This window comes from Bombus bifarius, unplaced genomic scaffold (genome assembly GCF_011952205.1).
Source record: "Bombus bifarius isolate JDL3187 unplaced genomic scaffold, Bbif_JDL3187 scf7180000008325, whole genome shotgun sequence".
Classification (NCBI taxonomy): domain Eukaryota; kingdom Metazoa; phylum Arthropoda; class Insecta; order Hymenoptera; family Apidae; genus Bombus; species Bombus bifarius.
Genome location: NW_022884593.1, coordinates 142,953 through 167,751, shown reverse-complemented (window position 1 = coordinate 167,751; position 24,799 = coordinate 142,953). Strand labels below are relative to the sequence as shown.

Genomic DNA, 24,799 nt, shown 5'->3' with positions numbered 1-24,799 from the left:
AGATGGATTTTTATCTTTACGCTTATCGTTTTATTCGTTTTTCCAGCAACTATTAAAACTGAAGGAAGGATATTTTCTTTATCCATCGGGTGTATGTATACCTGACATAAGTATTTAGACGCTTGCAGAAACTTTTTACGAATATATTATTATTATCGTTTAGTCCGTGTCTTTCGGCTTTGGACGAACTTTCGGTTTTACATCCAATTCTATTGCATTACCTTGCTTATTCTACCTCTGAAAACTAAGCATTAGGAACTATAAATTATCAACTAATGACTAAAAACTACTGCCACTTTGGTCCTTAGCCTCCTTGTTGTGCCTCCTCCTTGTCATCGGCCTTCTCTTCTCTATTATTGCTTTCAGTTCTGCTAAACCTTCTCCAGTCTCGTTCAGCGTTTTTCCTATGTCTTTTGGTCCTCCCGTTATTTCACATTCTTCTATTACGTGTCTTAGGTCTTCTTCTTTCCTGCTGCATAGTCTGCATTTTTCCCCCTCTTCTTTCCAGTCTCGTTTCCGCATCTGAATCTTGCTAGTATTCTTCTGTCCTTCCACTTCATCCTCCCTTCTAAGTATTTTGGTAATTTCTCTTTGGCTATGTTTCTGTAGTGTATGTTGTACTTGGATTCCCTTATCCCTTTCCCCCTCTCTTCTGTTTCTCTCTTTCTTCTATAATTTGGTCTGCTGTCATCCTTTCTTGCTCCTCTCTTGTTCCTTTTCTTACCTCTTCTAGTATCTTCTTTCTCTTTTTTGCTTCTTTCCCTTCCTGACTATTTCCCCATTCTCTCTCTCTCTTTCCTTTATGCACTCCTTTACTAATTCCTTCTTTGATTCTATTGCTTTCTCTTCGTACCTCGCTGCTCTTTTTAGTGCTTTTTCTTTCATTTCTATTAATTTACATTCCTCTATCAGTATGTAGTTTGGTGTTGTCATATCTAAGCCTAGTATCCATTTCACATATCTCCTTTGAACTCTGTCCAGTCTTTCTTCTATGTTCCATCCCGATACCTCTGCTCCAAACAGCGCCACGCTCTCTACCAGTGCTCCAAACATCTTCATTCTCCTTTTGTAGTCCTGTTTGAATATTCTTTCTCCTACGCTCCATGTTTCCTTCATTGCAATTGTCGCTCTCTTTTTCCTATCTTGTATGTGCTTCTCATCACTTCCGTTTTCCTGCAGTATATACCCTAGGTATCTTATCTCGTCCACCTCTTTTAATTCTTGCTCTCCCCTCTTCCATTTTCTTTGCCTCCTTTTGTTCCTTCTTTTTTCAAAGACTACTATTTTAGTCTTTTCCGTGCTCAGCTCCAAATCGGCTTCCTTCAAGAATTTCTTGAGTCTCCTCAACATCTCCTTTAGCTCTTCTTCTCTATCCGCCACCAGCACAATATCGTCTGCGTATGTCAATGCTTTTTACGAATATATTATGCATGTTATAGGAAACATTTTGAAGTTTCATTAGCACTGTAACGAAGCGAACTTTTACAGAACTCGAAAACTTTAGAACGATGTTAGGTCATAATTCCTTTCCCTTAGAATAAAAATGATTGTGCAAAGGGAGCCCGGTTAGAGCATCGGTAAACGTAGTTTAATGCGAACGACGGGGACGCTTCGATCACGGAGCAGTGGAACGAAATGACGGCTGCCCGTTCGGTCAATTAAGCATCGCTGTACGGTGTACCGATAAATAAATTAGAAGTCGGATGGATGAGAACCGAAAAGACTTTCCCCGTCCCGACCTAATAAAGTCTCTCTCTCGATCCTTTGCGACGTAGCCAGCGCGATAGGTATGTTAAGCCAAAGGGTTAAACCGTCCCATTTCACGCCGCGAGGCGTTTTTTCTCCCAATCATGAACGCTCGAAGAGGCGATAAAGGAGTTATTTGCATCTAAAATAAAAAAAGGAAGAACCAAAGGATGGACGGAGCGAGACAAAGAGAGAGAGAGAGAGAGAGAGAGAGAAGCGAGAAAGTATGTCGTATCCGGTGCAACGGGAGTCGAGATATGAGGAAAAAAAGTGGTCAAGGGCGAATGTGCAGAACCGTTACATCATCGAGGACGACGCTGACGATAATCGAAAGGTGGCTTCCTCGCGGTGGAAGAAAGAAAATACGCTCCTACACAGTTGACACGGGAGAACAAAAGGAGAGATTATGTCGTGCGATTCTCCTGGGGTTTGTGTTCGGATCACAATTGTGATACAGGATGAGTCCATCGATGAATAAGTTTATTTGTCTCACGATCGTTATCACGTTTGTCATTTTCGGTGTTGAATATGTCAAACGATTTGATACGGAATAAGATTACGATATTGATAATGCATGAGGTTAAAATTAATACAACTATGAAATTATGAAGAAACTATGGATTAGAAAATCTCTTCGGCCAATAATCTTAGTTTGATTATTCTGCGTGCAATTTGACGTTGAATTTTATGACTCGAATGACGTATGGATGACTCGAATAACGCTATTTTACCATATCATGCTCTTTCCTATGATCTTCGAACGATACCAACTCTCGAGAACGACGTAAACTAAAGTTTGTTGCAAAGGCTACATAAGGAATCGAGCAACGATTGCGATTGACGACATTCGCTGCAAATGCCATAGGAAGAGAGTAGGGCAGAGCAGAGACGGTTCTGTCCGTATTTCGATCGCTCGTTTCTCCGTTTCGCCGCTCTAATCTGCCGTTTAGTCGATAATGTACGACGCGCGAGTTTCATAACTCGATTAAGTAACGCGCCTACCGCGAAGCGAGAAAATAATGCCAAGGCTCCCTAGCTGTATCGCCATCACGATACCGAAGCAGATAACGGCGTCGCATAGTTATTAAAATCAATCTTGGCGCGGTGGCCCGCGAGGAAAAAACGAGAGTGACTTGGCTCTCCGATCCCGGTTTTTCTGCGATTCTTTCTGTCTCAGAGATTTCCGCTTCTAATTATAACGAGCACACCTTGTTCGCTCGATTCTGTTAGGAATTACGTAAAGTTGTTGCGATTACATTGGCAAACTTCTTTGGATTCGCTTTATCGCGCGATTTTATCGCTTGAGTTGCGTCGAATTTATTAATCAAAATTACGAGGTCTATGGTTACGTTTTTCGCGACTTCCTCATTTCGCATTAGATTCATCCGCATTTTCTCCGACGCCGTAACAGCTCCTGCTCGTAGCCACACGACTTCTAATACAGTGAAAATCCAAAATTTTGATAAAAATCTCAGACAAGCGTAGTCTTACTGTACTTCGTTGCTGACAAGTAGTTCTGGACATGCACAGCATGACTGCAGTGGGTTGGTTGAGCCTGTTGTGACCATGTTTGTTAGAGCTGCGTGTTAGGTACGGGCACGTAAATATCTCTCGATGTCTGTACTTCGTTCCTGACACCATCTAATACACGCGTTATTTTAAATCAAGATAAACTAACTTTCACAACGTGACCAAAATTTCTCGCTTCAAAATACACCTCTACCTTTCCAATTTCATTGAAATGTTCGTCTCCGTTGCGGAATCTCCGATGGTCGGATCGGCGGATCCTCTTTGGTTTCGGCGTGGTCGCGTGACATAATTTTGGAATAAAAGACAGTGGTCGGGCGGGTATAACTTGCGGGCGAGAGGATCGGGACGTGCAGCGGGGTGTCATTTTGTGGGTCACGCCGATGACGTGTACGTGCGGCCGGTGTGTAACGGGACAATTTGTGCGCTGGCGGCACGCTCACGGGTGGGTGTCGCTCGGGGTGGGGACGAAACCAGGGTAATGTAGGTCAGTAAATGTATAGCCACCACTTTCTCCGGACCGTTCGAAAACTGGCTCCGCGACGTTCCTCCCCCTCCCACTAACCCCCTTTTCTCTCCAACTCCACCTCATCCTACCATTCGTTGCGCGCCGTTCGTTCATTCGTTCATCCTCTCGCGGTACCGTGCGCCTCTCTCGCTGTTGGTTCCTCCACGATAGATGTAACGGGACTGCCTCGAAACGGGTTCCGCGTCGTTTCACCACCACGGAACGGAAAACCGCGGCAAGGACATCCGTGATCATCATCGTCAGCATGCTTGGTCAGGGTGTTCAGACAGATGGTTTCACCAAGGGCGAGATTGACGCATTTGGGGTAGGAATTTGACCTTCGATTGGTTTCCTAGGTCATGGGTGATTAGGCTCGTATCTTCGAATCTCCTATTTTTCATATGTCAGTAAAGTGCTACTTTTCTTTTTCAGCCTAACCTAAAAATCGGGAAGTCGACGAAAACGAATTTATCGTAATACTTTTCCCTTGTGATCTTCGTATAATTTAATAAACGAGAAACAAAGATTTAGAAGTCGATTTCGAGTAGAAACGATCAAATTCCCGTAAAGGGGTAAGAATAGCTCGTTAAATGATTGGAACGTAAAGTTGTAAGTTGGATGTTGAACCTGGCGTTGTTCACGAAGCGGCCCAATTCCCAGAACGCGACTTACCGATGAACGATTTCGTTTGCCTCCCACCACGTGGTCGGTTGTTACGCGAAACACCTGGTTCCTTGTCGGCGGACGTAACGGGACAGGCCCGAAAACGGGTTCCGTACGGTTCCTTGTGACGCGACGTAACGTTACGAGATAGATCAAGGTCACTACCTTGCCCGTCGCACGCGAAGCCCAATTAGACGTACCGCTGTTATTCTTGTCTTTCGTGGCCTCGACCCTGCTACTCATCGCGAATTAAAGGACCACCGAACAAATCGCTGTATCTCCAAGCATTTCGTCGTAAATATCAATTTTACATTTTGAACTGTCAACGATCCGTTGATATTGAATATCGGTGCCAGAAAATATTTATTTTATAGGAACGATGAATTCGATCTACATACGGGGCACTCGTACAAAATTGTATACTTAAGGTTTTAAATCTAACACCTTTGGATTTGTGAAACAAGTTGTGTAATAAAATTGTCTTTATTAATTGCATTAGGTATATCATATCATGCGTACATAAAGTAACAAAAATAGAATTCAAAAGTTCAAACGTAATGGTCGTTTCAACGATAAGGCAAAAGATCCTTTTTTCTCGATTTTGGTATTTGCTAAGTGGCTGGATTAGTTTAGGACGTATTAGGAAGGACATTTCAAAAAGATAGATTTAACGAAATCGTTAAGGCCTCTTGTCGACTAACGGTGTTCCCTATCCCTATGAGGTGCCGAATTAAGCGGTTGCGGTACTGTTATGTTTACCAACGGTCGTTAGATGCCAGGCGAGACCGTTTTCGGTGAGACACGTATCGGTCGAAAGAATTTATGTTAATCAATTTCACCAGCGGAAAAAGTTCCGGAGAATGTTTAGCCTATCTTCGAAGCTTTGAAAATTGAAAGATCATCGCGGCACCATATTAGGTTTTCTAATTTAAATTTCCTTGTAAAGTGTAAACGATTGACTGTCAATGGTTTCTTCTTTGAAACGACACGTAGGTAATGGAAGAAGTTCTATATTCCACGAGCAACATTCTTATTTCTGCAGACTTCGTGATACGATATGCCGCGACAGAAAACGTGTTCGTGTACAAAGGCACCGGATCGCAGCAATTCTTTTATACACAAAGCGATTCAACGACAGAGAAATTACTTTAATCATTTCCATGGAATACACTGCCGCTCCCGTAAGTATTAGAATACCTGCTGGTTCAACAGGAAATGCGATACATAATCTACTTAGATTATTAGAAGAAGAGGTGAACCCATTAGAATTTTATATTTATCATTTCAGCTTATTAAAGAACATGCATGTAGGGTGTCTCGATTTTGATGGTACAAGCATATGGAATAAAATTTGTTTATTTAAGGTTTCGTTTCCGAGAGAGTCGAGTCTGAAAATTTGTCAAGCTGTGCTTGAACTTGTTTAATTTCGGAATAATCGACAGCAAGTTGCTTTACGTGTGAAAATTAATGGAAAAAGATATGGAACAAAATTTTTCATAGAACGCTTCTCGTTTCTGAGGAAATGAAACTTGACAATTGATGAAGTACGTGTGTACCTTAAAGAGAAGAATTTTATTGCTTATTTACGCATATTTTTTCACTTATTTACGCATGTAATATCGTCTATCGTCTTTTGCTGGTTGTTTATTCACGCCCAGTTGGTAATTAGTCAAACTCACATGTGCTGAACAAATTTTCATTTGTACCATCGATACCGAGGTACCTTCTATCGTAAAAGATTTTGAATCGACTTGTAGGTAGTTTCTCGGCGGAAAAAGCGTCGAGGGGATCTTAACCTCGTCACGGTCAAACTTCCGCGAAGAAATTCAACCGGCGTGGCAGTTAGAAAGGTAATAAGTAAGCGACGCGAAGGAAAGTCCGCTGGAAATGATGGAGTGAGGTAAGACCAGGCTCGATGCATTACATTTAACGCGCTGCCATTACTGTATAAGTACGTGAAAGTTGCCTCCCTCGGCGGCCATGCGAGGCGTATTTAGCTAGGGATGCGACGCTTCACTGACTAGCCTCGACTACGAGTTATTCCAACACTTCGTTCCACGATGCTGCATCTTTCGTAAAAAGACCGAACATAGGATTACTTCTCTACTTTTTCTTCTCTCCTCCTTTTGCTCCGAATTCAACGTTTCCAAATACGTCGAAAATAGACGGTCGTTAGAACGTTACCGAAAGCAGAATCTTCAGTTGATAAATTTTAGGTTCAACGCGAGTGAATCGAACCGCGATATTGTATAATCGTTAGTTTACATAAAATTCGATAATTTGGAAATTTGCGAATTTCAAGCTTGAAAGGTTTAGGAAGCAAAATTTCAGATTATCGAAGAATTGGATAATTTAAAAAATCGGCGCTCGAAAATTGAAAAATTCGAATTGGAAATTCGAAAATTTCAGAATATGGAAATCCGAAAACTTAGAAATTTGAAATCCCAGAAATTGGAAAAGTCAGTCAGCCGGAATACGTGGTTATGAAGATTTAAAAATAATTCAAACATTGTCATAGCGCGCGTAATTTATGATCCACAGTTCGCAGCATAGTGGATCGTTTATTTATCGATCGCGATTTTACGCTTCCTCCTTTCCCGGTCGTTATCGCGCAGGTTCTCACATTCGTTTGTTTGCATGTTTCCATCGCGAACGGTCCGCGTTCGTTCGAGAATAATAGAAGAAACTGCGAAAAGATTCGACGCTATGTAAGAGGTTCTGTTGAGGCCGTTGTACTTTGACTATGCTTCAACATCACGATACAAACTGGATTGACAGATCCCCGTGAAATTTGTCGTGTTTCTAGCTGTTGTCGATGGCGACATCGTTGAAAAACCGATCAAACCGAACCTGTTCTCTTGACTTGCCCGTGCGAAACTTTCTTTGGTTTTTACCATTCTAGAACTCGATAATTTGTTGTTAACGCGAGACTCACAGAAGTTTACAACATCTACGGAAAAGTAGAAATTCTAGGTTGTCGACTAATGTACTTTTTCTCGAAGAATTTTCTCGCAATTGACAATTTCCCGCTTGCTTCGGTATCTCCGTAATTCAAGATTATTATGTTTATACTCCTTAGGAGAACGTCGCGAACTATCAAGAATAGAAGCTGAGTGAGATATACCGTAAATAAATAAATATTCCGTTTTTCAGAACTCCTATAAATCTAAAGAATATTAACATCGTTGGTGAAATTGCTATTTGTTATTTGAAAAATTACAATTTCCATTTACAAGTGGAATTACGATCGAGGAGCTTTAAGCGGATACGGAGAGCATGAAGGGTTAACGGGCGTATCGTTCGAGAAGTGTGACAATGATCGCGGAGAAAATCTAACGGTACGCGCGGAGAGCTCTCGGCATCGAATCGCCTACATCGCCGCGCGATATTACGACCTCTCGTTTCGTAATCCCAGTATATCTCGTTTCGTAACTGAACCAACTAGCGGTTCACGACGAACAACGATTAGTGGCGTACCATGCGATCACACTCGTACATACACAAGCGTGGAAAACGCGAAATTTTCAAACGGTCGTTTTTCTCTTTTATACGATTTTACTCTACGTTCTCGATTCGTTTGATTCCCTTGTTCGAGTTCGATAACACCTACTGCCGTAACATCGCCTGGTGGAGTAATTTTGCAATCAGAAATCAGACCCTAGAAATTAGACTTATAACTTCTTGAAGAAAAAATTAAAAGATTAGAGATAGTCCAAGAGGATAATTTTTCCTCGTTTATAGAAAGAGCGTAAATCTTTTTAGACTCGTAGAATCCCAAAGTAGATCGATTTAAGGTAAAAATGTCTCGAATGAAAAAAACAGCAAATTCCTCTCAAATAACCTATAAAGGCCATTCACCATCAACTAAAAAGTTCTATCGAGACTTAAATACCGTAACAACGTTGCATGGATAAAAGCGGCAGGGGAAGAAGGAGGAGGAAGAAAAAGCGGAAAGAAAGTATCACGTCGAACGTAACAGGCCGAGTCCGAAAGTTCAGCGACACGTCACGATTGTGAAATCGTGTTTTGGTGGTTCCTGTGCGCATTCCGGGTCAGGATCTTTCCTTGACAGAGCAGAGGCGCAAGTTCAATGCGAGAAGGAAGTTGCTCGTAGGAAGGTGGCTGTTACCTGGATCCGGCGCGGCGGAGGCGCCGACCGCCATAATCCTCCTGCTCAAGCCGCAACTTTCACGCGATCGTCCTCTCCTTCTTTCTCTCCGCTGCCAATCGCCTCGCTCGCTCTCCTTGGAAGAAAGTGCACATGTAACACTTACATGACAAGCCACGGTCCCAACGTAACGTACAGGCTGCTCTAAAAGGTTCATCAGGTCCCGAGATTTCGTCAATGTCAATGACATTGGCCACTGCGCTACCGCGATCGTTTGGTCTCCGTTCGGAAGGTCACGTTCAGCCGTCTTTGAAATCCTGCCTCGGTTACAATGGCAGTGGAATGGAAATTGGTATCGATAAGATAATACAAGAGAGCGTGTGATTGTTCACGTTGTCGTTGAAACGTGGATCGTTGTCTATATTGATCAGTTTCGTTCGACTTTCTTTCTGTCGATGCTTTCTTTTTGGTTTTTCGCTTTTGCGATTGTAGATTTCTGAATTACATTTCTAAAGTAAAACTCGCTCCATCTTCGGAACAGGACAAACAGACATCTTAATGGAAGTACAAACACGGTTAAGTTTCCGATACCACTTAGACTCGACCTAACGTGTGTTATATAACCAACGCAATGTTCCCGCTCGAGCACAAAAGTCTGAATACCGCGTTTAAATAACATACGGTATACAGCGGCGATACGAAACCAGAAACATTGGCACGGACGCTAACTACGCTTCCGTATCCTCCTAATTGAAACAAAGTTCTATTTTTTTTTTTTTTAATTAAGCATTTAAAACTTTATGGCACGTTTGTCTCGGGTATAAAAGTGTCTACGATAATTTTTAAATGATCTTTGTGTAGACAAAGAATATAGTCTTTTAGGAAGTTGCAAATATATGATCAAGCGAAATGGTGAAACGATTATAGTTTCTACACCTAGGGGCAAATAAATTCGTTTAATCTTCGTTATCTATTGATAATTCAAATATCAATCGAGATTAAGAAACAATAGAATTTCCGTACGACTGCTCCCTGGAACTGGATTTTTCTATTTAAAATGGACGAAGAGAAGTCAGCGCGAGGACATCTGTTTAGACGTGACTGTTTTCCGGAAGTTTTCCTCAATGCCAGTGTCGATTCCCCAGTTTCGAATGCCAACGGGATGGCAAAGACAGTTAACTTACGATCAGAAAAACAAATTACAAGGAAAAGGAAGAATAAATTACGTCTTGGATCGCTTCTTCCACGATCGTAATATGCACTGCGAACGCAACGGTTGAAAAGCAATTTTGGTTTGCGTCGTGCTAATGGATACTCGATTTCCTCTGTAAATTCGAGCAGCAAATCTACCGTTTTACTATCTGACAAACTTTAGTCGGATGACGTTAGATCGATCGCGAGTAATTTGCTTTGTATCTCAACTGAAGGAATCTAAATAGATCTTTCCGAGACAAACTACGGACTATAAAAATCAAAGCAGGAAGAAAGATCGATTGAAACTCATTATCAAGAAGAAAATTTAATTCCTGGACGTTCTTCGCAGCAATTTAATACGCGATGAATAGAAAGAAACGGTACAGCCTATACACTACTTTGTTATTTGTGAACATATACATACATTGAAAGATGTATTTTCAAGTATTGTTACTATGTATATAGAAATTTCAATTTATTATTTTTAGCAATAATATTTGAAAATATATCTTTCCATTATATCGACGACCATTGTACGATAGTAGAGAATATTTTAAGATATATCGATGTCTAAATTTCAACTACAATTGATCACAATCCTCTTCTAACCAAAATATCTCTATCCCTATTTTAAAGTAATCGGGAGCCTGTATTTCAAAATTTCCATACAGCGTGCTTGTTGGAACAGTGGCGTAGCCATGCAGGCCCCTCGCTGCTAATCGATTCCAGGAGCGTAGCGGAGTGCTCCACTTTGGTATTTTTAAACGGTCCTCTCCTCTCGCCGCCCTTCCGGTCCGTCCCTCGTGGCCGCGAACCCATCTAGCCACCCCACTTCCACCAAGCCACGTCCACTTCTTTCGGTCTACTTTTCTGTAGCCTGCTCGCGCGAGTACGAGCCACTGACTATCCACCGTGGGTGGGGGCCTGGTCCGGTAAATATTTACAGTTAACATCGTTACATAATAAGCGTGTACAGGTCGGTACACGCGTTCACAGGCCAGCAGTTCGTTTGGCGCAGACGAAGAACTCCGATAACGGGCCATCACCTGCCAGCCCCGATTCGTCCAGATGCAGCTGGCCCCAACCCTATTCTCGATTCCTTGGGCCTGAAATAACCAGTGTTTTGACTCGAGAGGAAATGCTTAATGTGGCCGCAGGTCGAGCAATCGTAAAGGCACTTTACGTCGTGTTAAGCGATTGATTATCTTGGGCCAACGATCGAGTAGATTTTCATATCATTTCGCTAGAATAATATAGGATGTTTGGAATTTCCTCGATGAATCATTGCGATATAGTACAGGTTCTAATTAGTGGAGCTTCTAGCCGGAAACGATTCCTTATAATATTCGGAGAATCTCGAGTAGGTGTTGTTGCACCTTTATCGTCGGCTCTAAAGAGGCAGTTTACGTTTCTTCGACTACATTTGACTATATTTTCGCGAATTAAGATGACGCAATGCGTTCTCAGAACCCTCGAGTCCCTAAGCAACCGTAATCTTTGCGATATACATATGTATACCCGAAGAATTCACCTCTTACCTACTTAACCACTTCCATCGAACCTAAATCTACTTTATCAAATGTTCCTTGCTCTTCCTGCAAAGTGTAACAAAAATTCTGTAAGCAATTTAAAATTAAGCACGCAAAGAATAGGATATTTCTTTAATACGCAATATTCTGATCTTTAAATGTGATAGACATAGTTGTGGCAAAATGAAGACGTAGTATATCGGAGCATCTCTGCCAAATGCAAACAAGGCTTCATCTATTTATTGTACCAAAAATTGAAACGCGCATCTTTCTACTTAATATTTTTTCATGTTGGTGTCAATTATTTCATCCTAATGAGACACGACCGTAATTACATTGGTAAAATTTAAAACCAATTTGAAAGTACATATGACAACTACAAACTGTCTATCGTGGATATATTATTTAGTAAAATATCGGTGTAAAGTATGAATAGCCATTTTAAGCATGACGAAATGTATATATGTAATAAATGTACTAAATACGTGTCTTGTAATTTCTATACATATTTTCAGATTTGGCTCAAACTATATCGATATAATCGTGACAGTATAGCCTCGCAACACCGCTAGTGAAATTTCACAATGTTTCGTACGACACACGTGATATATTCATAAATGTGTCTGGGTACGAGTATTCGAATACTTTCGTAGGTCTGTATAGCTCTAAACGACTCGTATAATGCACGATAGGGAATATATCGAATTCTTTTTCACGTTACATTTCATGGAACGCGAACGTTTCGCGAACTTCGCGTTAATCGTTTTCCGCTAAATTTACATAACCAAAGGACCTCGAACTAGGAGAAACATCTCTCGTTCGTGTCGTTCAACGCGAACACGAAGGAACGAGCGAAAGAACAAACGACTAGAGCCATGCAACGCGTTATAAGCGTTACGTGTACGGCTTCCGCGGCCTTGCGTACCTGAATTTATCGCGCCAGGTAAATCCTCGGCCTGCACCAGCCCGCACGTTCTCTGCCATAGCCTTTTTTCCCCGCTGTTGTGCTTTGTTCCGTGGAGCCTATCGAGCGGAAGGCTGCCAGTCCTTGTCAGATTGTCAAGGATATATCACGGTCGACTCTGATCGACACTGCTGTTTCTTTTGTTTTTCCCTCGTTTCACTTTTGGCTTTTACTTTGATACTTTTTCTTTTCTTTGTTAGATTCTATCCGCTCAATTATTATTTTGCTATCAAATGCAGGCTGTCTTAAAAGAAATTTTTGTCCTTAAATCGTTCTTAAACAAAATAAGAGAGATACATAATATGTATCTCTTATCACTAGTTGGTTTACGATTGAGCGCCCTTTATTCATACACACGCAACATACGCGTCAATAGCATTGGATATATTGTATTCCCTACACAAACTCTTGTTTCAAGAGTCTTTTATCAATCATCGCGTTACGTAATCGCCTTATTACATTCATTCTCTGGTACGATCATCGTATTCATAGGATCTAGGATTCTGTTTCATTATTCTGACACGAGAAACGATCGTTTCCCGATACTTTGATCTCTTAATTCATCGACAAAGGAAAGAAATCTCATGTCGATGGTTTGACGATAGGCATCGATCGTGACTCAACGTAGGTACATTGATTCGAGGAAGCCTCGAAGTAAAAACTTAGTGCACGGTTGAAGAAAACGATGGAGAGTCGTTTGCATAATAAGGAGAACAATTCTAACGGTCCTCCGCTCTACATAGGATCGATCGTGACGACACGCACCATTCGTCCACGCGTTTCGTGCGTCGGATTACAGGAAATTTCAAGTCGCTTATTGTCCCTCATTTCGTATCTTCGCCATAAATTTACTAAAGTTCTAACCAAATTATATTCATGTAACATTGTTTCTATTCATATTCATGGAATATACCGAGAAGAATCGATTAGGAACACGTGGAGCGCTATATATTTGCTATATACTGCCCTATATTTAATGATACACGTAATATTCACGAACATGTACGCAAACAATCGCGTCTTTTCTTTTAGAAGCGCAAGGTCTCAAATGGATACTCGCTTATGGATTACGTAACACGAATCGACCTTGACTATACTCGAACCACACGCGAAATTAAGAATCTTGACTGTCAAAATACTTCACTGGGATTAGTATTCCTCGTGTTTGTCAGAATCGAATTTAAAAAGAGCTTCTAGCGACGAAAACGTCGTTCTAAAGAAACGAAAATTCCATGATCCGCGCCTCTTTTGTCGACGTAATTGCATTCTCGAGAATCGTTCATCTCTGAAAGTACACGTCCGTGTACGTGAATCGATGATTCGAAAAAGAAACGGAAAACGACAGGTTGGGATCTCGACGAACGTAATCCTTTTTTCGCGTTGGCAAGCGACAACTGGATGCTTACGTAATCCCGGAAAATGCCGCGCTCAAGCGATAACCCTGGCTTCTCTATGGAAATTCTGACCATGAAACGCGGCGTGCATTGGTAACAAGCCTCTATCCGCGCGATCTGATACCGGTCAGAGGTGAGCAAATATCAGGGACAACGTTCTCTTCCTGCGTTCCAATTAAACGTATTCTGATCCTAACGAATATTTATATGACACCGTGGATTTCATCGAGACGTTTCTCTTTATTTGCCTAATCCGATAGTTTAATCGACGTTGCGAAAATTAAATGATTAGGTCTTTATTCGAGAGTCTTTTGATCTGATAGTATCGAAGACCTATTACAGTTATCGCTTATAAGTAAAACGTTTACTTTTCTTACTGTACACGGTCATAAGTATTAAGACCTTTATTCGTTCCATCTGTTGGACAACTAACAAATCTTACTTCATTTATTACAACTGACCTTCCAACTGCAAGGGATTAAAATGGGTTGTTCGATAAACTCCATCGATGACGTTTACAGGTAAGTTAAAAGACTGGTAATAGTTGAAATTCGAATATATTCAAACCCAATCGAAGACGGGAATGCAACAGCCGGGTTCTGATGTGGATCGAGCAAGGCGTCACTGCTTTCGCTATCTGGGCCAATGGGTCACAAAGTTTCCCGCGTGCTCTTGCGCGCTTGCGTGCAAACGCACCTCCGCATTTCCTTAACGCTTTTGTCCTTGTGTTTTTTTCCTCTCAGCTTACCTATTTTCTTTCTTTTTTTTTTTACCGTCAACCGATCCATCGATTTCTTTGTATTTCCTGAATGCCTATCTTCGTATGTGCTCGATCGCCAGAGAACTTTTGTTGATCCCAATCTTTGTAATGCTGCGTCGTATCGAAACCTTATAGCGTAAACTTTCGAATTCACATTTCGTATGACACTTGCAGTCGCTAACTAGGGTTACTACATATTATATTTAATAACAATTACTCGACGAAACTCATGGCTTCTTTATATTCATGTCAGTTCATTTCCACGTCCTCCATGATAGCGCGTAACTGTTACACAAGCAACAGGAAGCGATGGGCAACGACGACAGCAACGATTCGCCCATAAAAATACGCGACGCATATGGCATTGAGAATATAAATAAACGTTTGTGCCGTGTTTCCTGGTTTCCAGCCGTGAAGATTGGTGAAATTATCACGAATCGACCGGGCGCGCTCATTTTCTGCCAGGTTTCGCGCTTTCCTGGAACGAAATCGAAAAGGAAGACGACGAGAAGGCAGCCTTGGGTCTGAGTCGAACAAGGAATGCGCATTCCTGTGGCAAGGACTCGCCTCTCCTCGAATCATTCGAAACTTTTGAAGAACGCTGCGCGAGATCGCCGCGCCTCGACCGCTTGGGGAATGTTAATTGAACCGTGGTAAATAATTGCCAGGAGAAAGAGAGCGTTAATTGACGTTAATCAGCCGGTGTGTTGCTCTTATTTTCTTTAGAAAATATCTCGAATCTGTTCAAATTGAACGAATATATATTTTGACGTTTGTAAGTGTTAACACACGTATGCACATATAAATGCTCAGTTATTTAAAGAAAGCAAGGTAATTTAATTTCTAAATATTTTGACATTTATTTCAAATTCGTAATATATTGATTTCTTAAGAAGGCGATACGTATCGTTGTTCTCCAGTAGTTTGTTAATACTTCTGAAGTTTCACTATTATTTATGTGCCGTTACTGTGAATCAATCAAACTCTAGATACGTACTTAACTTCGATCCTACCTTCAACAATAGTATGGAACAATCTTAATGGGCGACGTTAGGATTAACAGACCTTAAACTTTTTAACGAAATGTACACAAATTCCAAGAAGGAAAGTTACCAATTTAAATCTAAGCCATTGCCTTGCAATTCCGTATTGGTGCAATTAACTTTAAAAATACGAAATAACAACTGTTCTCCTATCTCAATCAATCTCAAAACTGCCTGGAGGAGTCTGTACCTTTCCCTGCACTCTACACGTTTAAACGTTCCGTGTTTCTCACACATCGATCAATTTCTACATCCAGTCCGCTACTTCGGGCACACGTAGCCAATGGTAAGATCACAATACAAAGGGATTAGAATTCCAAACTTCTGCATCATCTATATTCGCACGAGAACGGTGCAACAGTTGTCAGAGACGGTAGAGAGAACAGAGTCTCGAGCACGATGTCCCCGGTTGCCTAACAGCCTGTGTTCCGTTAGCCGGTTGCCTCATCGTCGACGGTCACCCTATCAACGTCGATGAAAGAGCTGCAGGAAGTCGATTGCTCGTCTTCTTAACTAATTGCCGGACTTCCATTGGCGTTACGTCGTCGTCGTCTTTCGTCCTCGTCTACGTTGTCGTGCTCGTTCTCGTTGTTGCGTAACTGAACGAGAGCGGTCTCTGACCGTTCCGAATCCACGCGAATCGTTTTACATCAGAATCAGTCCGGCAGCCTAAAACAGAATATCTAATAAACACCGATAAACCTCTTATGATCGTTTAAATTTGAATAGATTTGAAAATTTAACACAGTCATCCGGGCTACTCGATATTGATGCGCTCAGTTCAAGCAGCCAATTGAGGAGAGCACGAAAGCGGAACAACGAATCCGATTCTAGAGGCTTCCTTCGACCAGCGTCGCGAGGCAGATACCACGCAAAGAAAAGAAGAAGAAGAGGCAGAAAAAAGAAAGAGGAGTCGCGGTCCAAAAATAGCCAACCGGTGGGCCGTCGATCTTCTGAATGGACGGCTGGCTTCAGGCGGGTTATCGATGCGTATCTTAACGGTGATGCCTGTACAAGGGAGCCGTCCGGCTCTCGGCTGGTCTCCTCATGATTCCGGCGAGACTGCTCTCTAAAAAGAGGTCTCACCTTTGCTCCACATCGCATCGCATCGCGGTGCGCATCGTGCCACGTAATGTGGGTCGCCGCCAGTCGCCGGTGAGCGTATCCGGGCCAGAAGGAGCACGACGATGCATCAAAAATCGACGATGGGTTAAGAATTAAATTCAATGTAAATCAATCAGCTCAATTATCTCTTATGATAGCGAACGCGTTAAGTATATTAGTGATTTGTTATTTCATACGTCTGTATCCTTTTATCACTTTTATCATCACGCAATATGCTTTATCGTCTCATCTTGTGGTTCTATATAGAAACTTCAGCAACGTTCTTCGACATCGATACCATCGCCATTATATCAGTATCTGCATTCAGAGCGTGAATTTGACACGACGATCGCGAAGGTCGATCGCGGTTTCGCGATTGGGCGGCCACGGTATTACAAGACTGATTGCGTAACGTGCTTAGAAGCCGACCGGGACACCGTTAGACGAAAGATTTTGTCGATTGTTAACGGACCGTGTCCCGAAACACCGTGGTCGACGTTAGATTCGTGTAGGTGAGTTATCGATCGATACCGGCGGATCTGTAATGAATCAGAACGAGTCGTGATCGGTAACGGTAAAATATAGCCCGTTACGCTGGCCCAGACAACAACAATAGCACTAAGATCGGTCCGTAATTGCTCCTCTCTCGTTCGGCCCCACGGCTATCGATGACGATTCTCCAACTATCGCGATTTCTGAGACCCGCGAATTAAGTCCTTAGTCATGGCGGCTTTATTGCTCATCCAGACAAGACGTTTCAACGATGATCACGTTTATTCGTTGTCGGACAAGCTTGTGTAATTTGTTTCGTTGTAATCGTTCGATTTAACCTTTCGAATCTTGCAAAGGAATTTAGATATCGGATTCGACTCGAATTTGTGACTATACAGGGTGGTTGGTAACTGGTGGTACAAGCGAAAAGGGGGTGATTCTACGCGAAAAAAGAAGTCAAAAATATAGAATAAATATCTTTCGTTTGAGGCTTTGTTTTCGAGAAAATCGACTTTGAATTTTCGCTCGGTACGCGTGCACTTTATCGCGTCTCGTTATAACGGATCTCACTGTAGATCGTTGTCTCGATGGAAAAATTAAAAAAAAAAATTTGTTTTTAATTTTTACTCTATATTTTCGACTTCTTTTTTCGCGTAGAATCACCCCCTTTCCGTTTGTACCACCAGTTACCAACCACTCTGTATATCGATCTTAATCCCATTAACGTCAACCAGGACGGTCGGGTGAAATACATTCGAGTAAAATATGTGTATATCCCAAGGCATTTCCGGTCTACCCACCTTGGATACGATTCGGAAGCGACTTGTCTAAACGTGTCTACGCAATTGCAAGGCGTAAATGTAATAAAGGATTCGGAATTCACCGATCGGATCGACGAGTAGCTGAAACTTCGCGCGGTTTGCATAATACGCGATGGTACGCGGCAACGTCAATTAATACCGTATTACGAAATCTCTTGCTATTTGCATCACACGGACGTTGCCTATCTGTGTCTAGGCCTCCCAGCCTTCTGCAGTTTATTCAAAGACATTCGTTATTCTTGCTACGCTGATTACGCGCACGTTGCGCAATTCACACTTGCGCTTCTCTCTGAGTCGTGGATCCTTTTCTGTTTCGGGGATGCTTTATTCATTGGCAAATATTACATATGGAAAATTTATATATACAGTGGATACAAATAGTATTCGCACATCATTGTATTTATTACATTTACGTAATACCAATTAGGTTCGAGTATCTAATAAGATTTTATGATTATACAAGCTTGATATGTACTATGAATATGAAATATAAATGGTCTATAAATATCAGTAATTGCACGAATAACACGCATACCTGTAATTTATTTCGCGATTATGCATATCAATGTAAAATAGAGCATATGTTTCAAAGAAATACACGATAATTAAGAAAAACTGTTTACAAAATCGGTCGGATCTTGGGCATTTCATTAATAACGGCGTTCCTTCCCTAAAATAAACAAAATAAATAGATGAACAAATAGTTAAATAGACGAACAAGATAACCGCACGTTCGATGGCTATTTCGAACGCGTTATTACGAAAACAGCTGTAATCGTTGCCGATGAGAATGTTACGTAACCGGTAATTGAATACGAATAATTTTACATAAACAGAGGCGGTAGTTAGCCGTGGCTGTCTTTGCGCGCAGAAGGACAGTATTATGTATTACGATAATGGCTGTGGAAAAACGTTAACAACTCGGGAGTCGCGTGGTCGTTCGTGTTCACGGCTTCGTTCCGATCCTTCGACACACGTAACGCGATAGTTTCCTTCATTGACGCTGCAATTTGCATCGATTAGAACGTTCATGCATATCCGATGATCCGCGTTTCGATTCGATAATCGCAGCAAAAATTTAACTTGTTTCGCAGGAAACGTTTGAAGGGGATGAGAAAGGATCGAGTAAAAACGAGTCGGAGGAATGTTTTCAAACTCTATGACGTGTTTACACATTGTACGTCATCGAGATCTAGTTTTAAATCCTGGAAACTTTCGCTGGTGCAAAAAATTACGCACTGAGTACTTTAAATCCCCATGCACTCGCAGAGTCTCGTCATCCACACTTGGTAACGCGATGATGACGCGAAACGTGGGTTTTTTATGGCAAGTTTAAGGGGACGCGACAAACAGAACAAAATGAGAAGAGCACTGCAGATTCCTGCCGAGGTAGGGAAGGTTCGTTTCAACGAAGGGACGAGAACGACGTCTTTTCGGAACGTCGTCGTGTAGTTGACGGCGCATTTGCTTGTTGTACATCATCAGAATCCGGCTGGTTCGTTTGGTCGTGGCCGCGCACGGATCAGGCGGCTTAAAAAGCGTAACTCGCGCTACGTACAAGAAACGCAGGAAAAAGGCCGGCCATGGTAAAAATAATGCTTCACGAGCATCATTAACCGGCGACGAAAATAAGGATTGTGGAAGAAAGGGGGGGGGTGAGAGATGGTTGGTCGTTTAAGAGACACGACGGACGGACGGATAAATCACAGCGGAGCTAAGTCCCGAGCAGCCATCGTATCGTTCGGGAGCAGACAAAAATCGTAAAAGAGTGCTCCGGAGGGCTAACCGAGACTCTCCTGGACGCTCCCCTTTCGCTATGTCGCGAGACACTTTTGACTCTTTCAACGCTTTTGCGAACTGCCTCGGTTCCCCGAACACCCCCGCGATCCTGTATCGATGAGCAAAAAGTAAGTACAGGAGTAAGTAGAGGAATAAGTGCACGATCACGTTCTTGTCACGTAGGATCCTAATCGGTGATGTAGCAAGCGAAATGTCGTTTTAGATGAAAAACATCGGTGAATAGAACGATTGGATAACACGGAGCGGAATTTGCGAGGCTCTTGCAACGAGTGGTTCGCGACTCGTGACTATTTTCGGGGATTTTATTCCTGTCAGAAGATACGGTCATTTCCCTCCGTTCCAGCGGCTTTTTTTCGTCCTCTTTCAGTCTCTTGTTTCGACGCGACATTTCGAAAGGGCCGCTCCTCCACGCCGATTTCGCATCTCGACGTGTCGTGTCGCGTCGAGTGAAAGCCTGCAACCTTGATTTTATAACAAAAGTTGCGGCGACTGTGCTTCGCGTCGCGTTGCTGTTGCTTCAACAAGCATTCTGATAAGTAAACCGCGGATGTTTGTACATTTATTTGTACAAATTTAATCGTATAAAAATGTACAGAATGTGGGAGTAAATCTATTTAGCTTCCATTCGTTCAGTTGTATTCATGAAAATAGGCATTTACGTAAATTTCTGCAGTCTAATGATAAGCATATCTGAATTAGCCAATTTCTTCTAAAACGATCGGGACAGTAAAACAACAGAGTAATACCTACAGTTTTTTTTCAAGGATTCGTATTATCCGGTAGTTGATGACCAAATCGCAGAGATACGTGCATTTCACGATGGACAAGATGAAATTTCTACAAACCATCGGGCGGAGTACCATTAGACGTCGATAAATCATTGGACGATTATTTTCTCGTCCCGAGATCGAAATGCGATCATCGTATTTGGCTTGACACGATGAAAAATCGCGACGAAGATTCCTCGTGACACGATCGTAGCGGTGATCGTATTTTGCCCGCGCGATCCACGAGATCCGCAAGATCATGCGAATAAGTTGATATGCGTGGCTACTAATCTCACTCGATGATAATCGTCCAATAATAATCGAGATCCGACTATAAGGAACTGGCCTTTTCCATCGATAAAGCGTGGCTTGTTACGGCGGATAAATTACGTCGGAAACGATTCAAGGATCCGATATTTTCTACGTTCCATCCTTACTGAAAAGTCACGATCAATTTTGCCAAGTCAGCCAAGCATCTCCCCTCTATCAGGTACTGTATCTAGCAACGGGTCGTTTAAGTCTAAGTCTTATGGATCAACTGCAAAATATTCGGTCTTTCTTATTTTTCTTTTTCTTTTTTTGCTTTTTAATTGATGTCATTGAGATTATGCGAAAACTACTTTGATTTCAAGTATAATAATATGATATTTTGAAGAAATTACGTGCGATTGAAGTTTCATTCGAAGAATGGTATTACGTATACACTAACCTAGCAGAATAGGTTATTGTCTAAAAAGTTCGAGAAACAGAGATGGTTTTCGTTACGAAAGCTTCAATTTTTCCGGTGGTTTCCTTTCTTCCTCAAGAAATATCCACGCAGGATTAAAGTAAAATACGACGTTAATATCGACGCTTGATGCTCGAGAGTAGTCAATCGTAGAGAACGACCAAGATCGACGAGGCAAGGTTCCCGCGCGCAAAATAAAAGACGCGCTCGGGAGTCGGGACTGCGAGCGCAGCTAGATGTCCTTCGTCCTGAACCAATCGCCAGGGCCGTCGATTTTTTCCGTCTGGCCCGAACTTGATCATAATTTACGCCAGCCATCGTCGATAATTCGCGTATCCTGAATCCCGCGATTGTTTACGATTGACTTATTCGCGCTCGATTTACGAACGGATTATGTATTTTTATATAGATACACATACATTAACCTTCCACGATCGCTGTCATTCTTTTTACGATCAATTGAAATTTTTGAAAATGACAACATAAAGAACAATATCTTAAAGTGCATTCTTTGATTTTCGATTTTTTATTTCGAATTTTATAACCTAATAAACAAAGATCGGAAGATTTCATGATAAATAAGCGACGTTTCATATTTTATTCGAAAGTACTCATTGTTCGATTTTTATTATCGTGGCATAAAAACAGCGATCGATACTACAATGTACAAAGAATATACGAAGTACTCCATATTCAGATTGAATCCGCCATTCAAGGCCAAGCTTCTCCAAGGTTAATCGCTATGGATACTTAACTGCTTTGAAATCTATCTTCATGAGTACATTCATCGTGTTAAATTATAAAATCTATGTCTAGCAAGGACTATTCCTTTCAAATATATTATTTAACACAGATCTTTCCTTCTCACCTTTCAAAATTTGTCCAAACATGTCAGTGTCCATGACCAATTATCCGAATTTAACTTGTAGTAGTAATCAACTATAAACCTATTAATTGTTTTAATTTTAATATTAATAAAAATTGTTTTAATTTTAATATATGAAATAATTTAGATCCGCAAGAGAATATTTTAATCAGATCGATACTAATTTCAGCATGAAAAATTTGTTGCCTTTTTTCTCATAAGGGAGCTTCGAATAAGGAAACTTTTATTGTACTTCGCTTTAAATATTTTTGATACTGTCAGATAATCTTTGACATTTAAATATCGAACTGGACTAAGAATTTCCTTCGTCCGTATTTCAATAAATACAATCTAATACCATAAAAGTGATTGTTTTATTGTTCGAAAATTTCGTTAACCGAATATCTTTGTCTACTAATTCGGATGCAAAAGGCTCTACTAAACTCGTTACAATAGCTGAGGCTAACAGCTGCAACAAATCTCTATCTAGGTTTCATTACTTTAGTCATATTCAGAAAACTGTGAAATTACATAAACATCTTCAGCTAATTCTTGAATCTTTCAGCGAAGGAAAATCAAGCAACAGGTTGGAAGCACGGAGATCGAAGTAAGAAATCGTGAAAGAAATAATCATTGGAGACGGATCGGTAAAGAGGAAGTATCGCGCGGCAGCAACGGTGCCGAATACAAGAACGCGGCCTTGCGAGGCGACTTCCAGCTCGTGTCACGTGCGGAATATGAGCGAGTATGTAGCGAGTTGTCGTAGGTCGGCAACAGGCGGCCATCACCGCCATGTCGAGATTTATTCGATAGTTCGTCGACGAACGCGGATAGCTGGCCGAGCAGAGATCTACAAAACGCGCCAGGAAATTCATTTGCAGACCTATTTATACGTAAGAGGCGATCGTATCAGTGGCTGTGGCATAATACTGAGTGTTGTATAATGATCACATAGTTTACTCGAGACGTATCAGCTGTCGATTCAACCGAGAGCCACCCCTCAAAGGGATGTTCACGATAGACTCGCTTACCCTGACTAATTCATACGTTACAAAGATTCATACGTTACGAAGTAAAGAAGATCATAAATTTTTCAACTTTCAAATCATTGATCGGCGGAACAGTTTAGGGTTAAAAAATCTCTGATAGAGACAAAAATTCAAAACACGCGTTGACACGCGTAACGCAAACTACAGCGATAGTGGATATGTGAAATGAGCGATGGGTTCGATCGTGGGCAGCATCTGCCGATGGCTCGACATACCGCGTAATCCTCGTGCGTGATTGTGTAACACAGTGCTCACGTGCCGGTGTACCTGTAATCACTTGCAGCGAGTGCAATTATCGCGGCCGACTGTGGTGTTACGCGTATGCGTGTGATAATTATTCCCACGTTTATTCACGCTTGACATGAAAAACTTGATCGATTAGGTATTCCAGTTTCTCGGAAGCCAAACTAATTAACTCCATCTTTTGTCAGTTATTCAGTCTCGCCATTCGAATACATAATAGACTGTGTATGTTTATGCTTTTACGAGACATTTGAATGTACACTGGTTCTGTTTTTATTCGAGTACACAGGTTTCTGAAAAAAGATGTAAAAGAAAGTCGTGTCAAAAGAGGTATAGAGTAGAATGAAAAAATAGAATTTTCATCCGAAGCGTAGACATCTAGTATATCTATTTTCGAAAATATTGTTATTTGTAGACAATGTTGGTTTCAGGTAGATATTATGGAATGGAAAATTTTGAGATCTCGAAGATCTTTATCACAAAACAATAAAAATAGAGAAACTGCGAGTGAAGGATTAATTGAGTCATTGTTCTCTAAACAGATAATACTGAGTAATAAATATCTATTGATACCGACTGACTCAATTCGGCTATTAAAGACTACTACACTATTATCAAGAAGAAGTATCAAGAAAGATATTTTAAGATTGGAAACCAAGTTGAAAATGAAATAACACGAATACTCGGAATATTTAACGTAGACACGTATATTACCATTTTCGATATTCTTTCTTAATCACGTATAGGTATGCTGGATATTCTTTCAGGCAAAGTTCTCCAGTATGTTCTATTGGCATAAATAAGAAAAAAATGGTACATAGACGTATATCGTTTAGGGCTGTAGGTACTAAAAACATAGGTAACAAAAATTCGTGTCATGAAATACACGCCAGTTTGAATCACAGATTACCATACCTGATTCACGATCAGGCTTTAGTCACTTAAATAATTCGTCTCCCCTTGTAATCGTCATTATCTTGTTTACTTTTCGTATTGCTTCAAGTACTTAACACTCTTCGCTAAATAACTGAATAGATAAAAATCGTTAATAGTTGGTATAGAAGATTGACTGAGAAGGAGAAAAATAATATGTATTTCCTGACAAGAAATGTACGTCAGCACAAGAACGTACGTGAATCACAAGAACGTCTTGGCAACACGTGACCGTTGGATTATCAACGAGTGTCGGGTATAAAAACGTTGGTGTATTACGGATTGGAACGTTGCGTAAAGCTCGCATAACCAGCACGTTGTCACGTTCCAGCCGGGAAAAGAACGCGATAACGAAGATTCGCCGTTTGAATTAGCGGCACGTGACCGTGTCGACTGCTTTCGGTCGAAACGGCCGCGCTTCTTGTCCTCGTGACCGCCAATAATACGCAATCGCGCATCGAGTCGATTGAATCATCCCGAATCACGCGAGCCGTTGCGAAATTCTTTTCTCAAAGCTTGACCTAACAAATCGCGATTTTTAAGAGATTCAGTCTTTGCCCGA

At 41.3% G+C, this 24,799-nt stretch overlaps 2 protein-coding genes across 2 annotated transcripts in view; one reads left to right on the top strand and one right to left on the bottom strand.

Annotated features, from left to right (window-relative positions):
* Positions 1-24,799, top strand: part of LOC117212599 (caveolin-3-like) — a 59,807-nt gene that overhangs the window by 5,157 nt on the left and 29,851 nt on the right. The gene's annotated exons all lie outside the window — the stretch shown is intronic.
* On the bottom strand, positions 730-1,116 carry LOC117212593. The gene has a single exon (XM_033457509.1). It carries the CDS (start codon positions 1,114-1,116, stop codon positions 730-732), a length of 387 nt encoding a protein of 128 aa, XP_033313400.1.

What these genes read in the sequence shown, in the direction of transcription:
- LOC117212593 (XM_033457509.1), bottom strand. Translation starts at nt 1,116, where the DNA reads ATGAAGGAAACATGGAGCGTAGGAGAAAGAATATTCAAACAGGACTAC.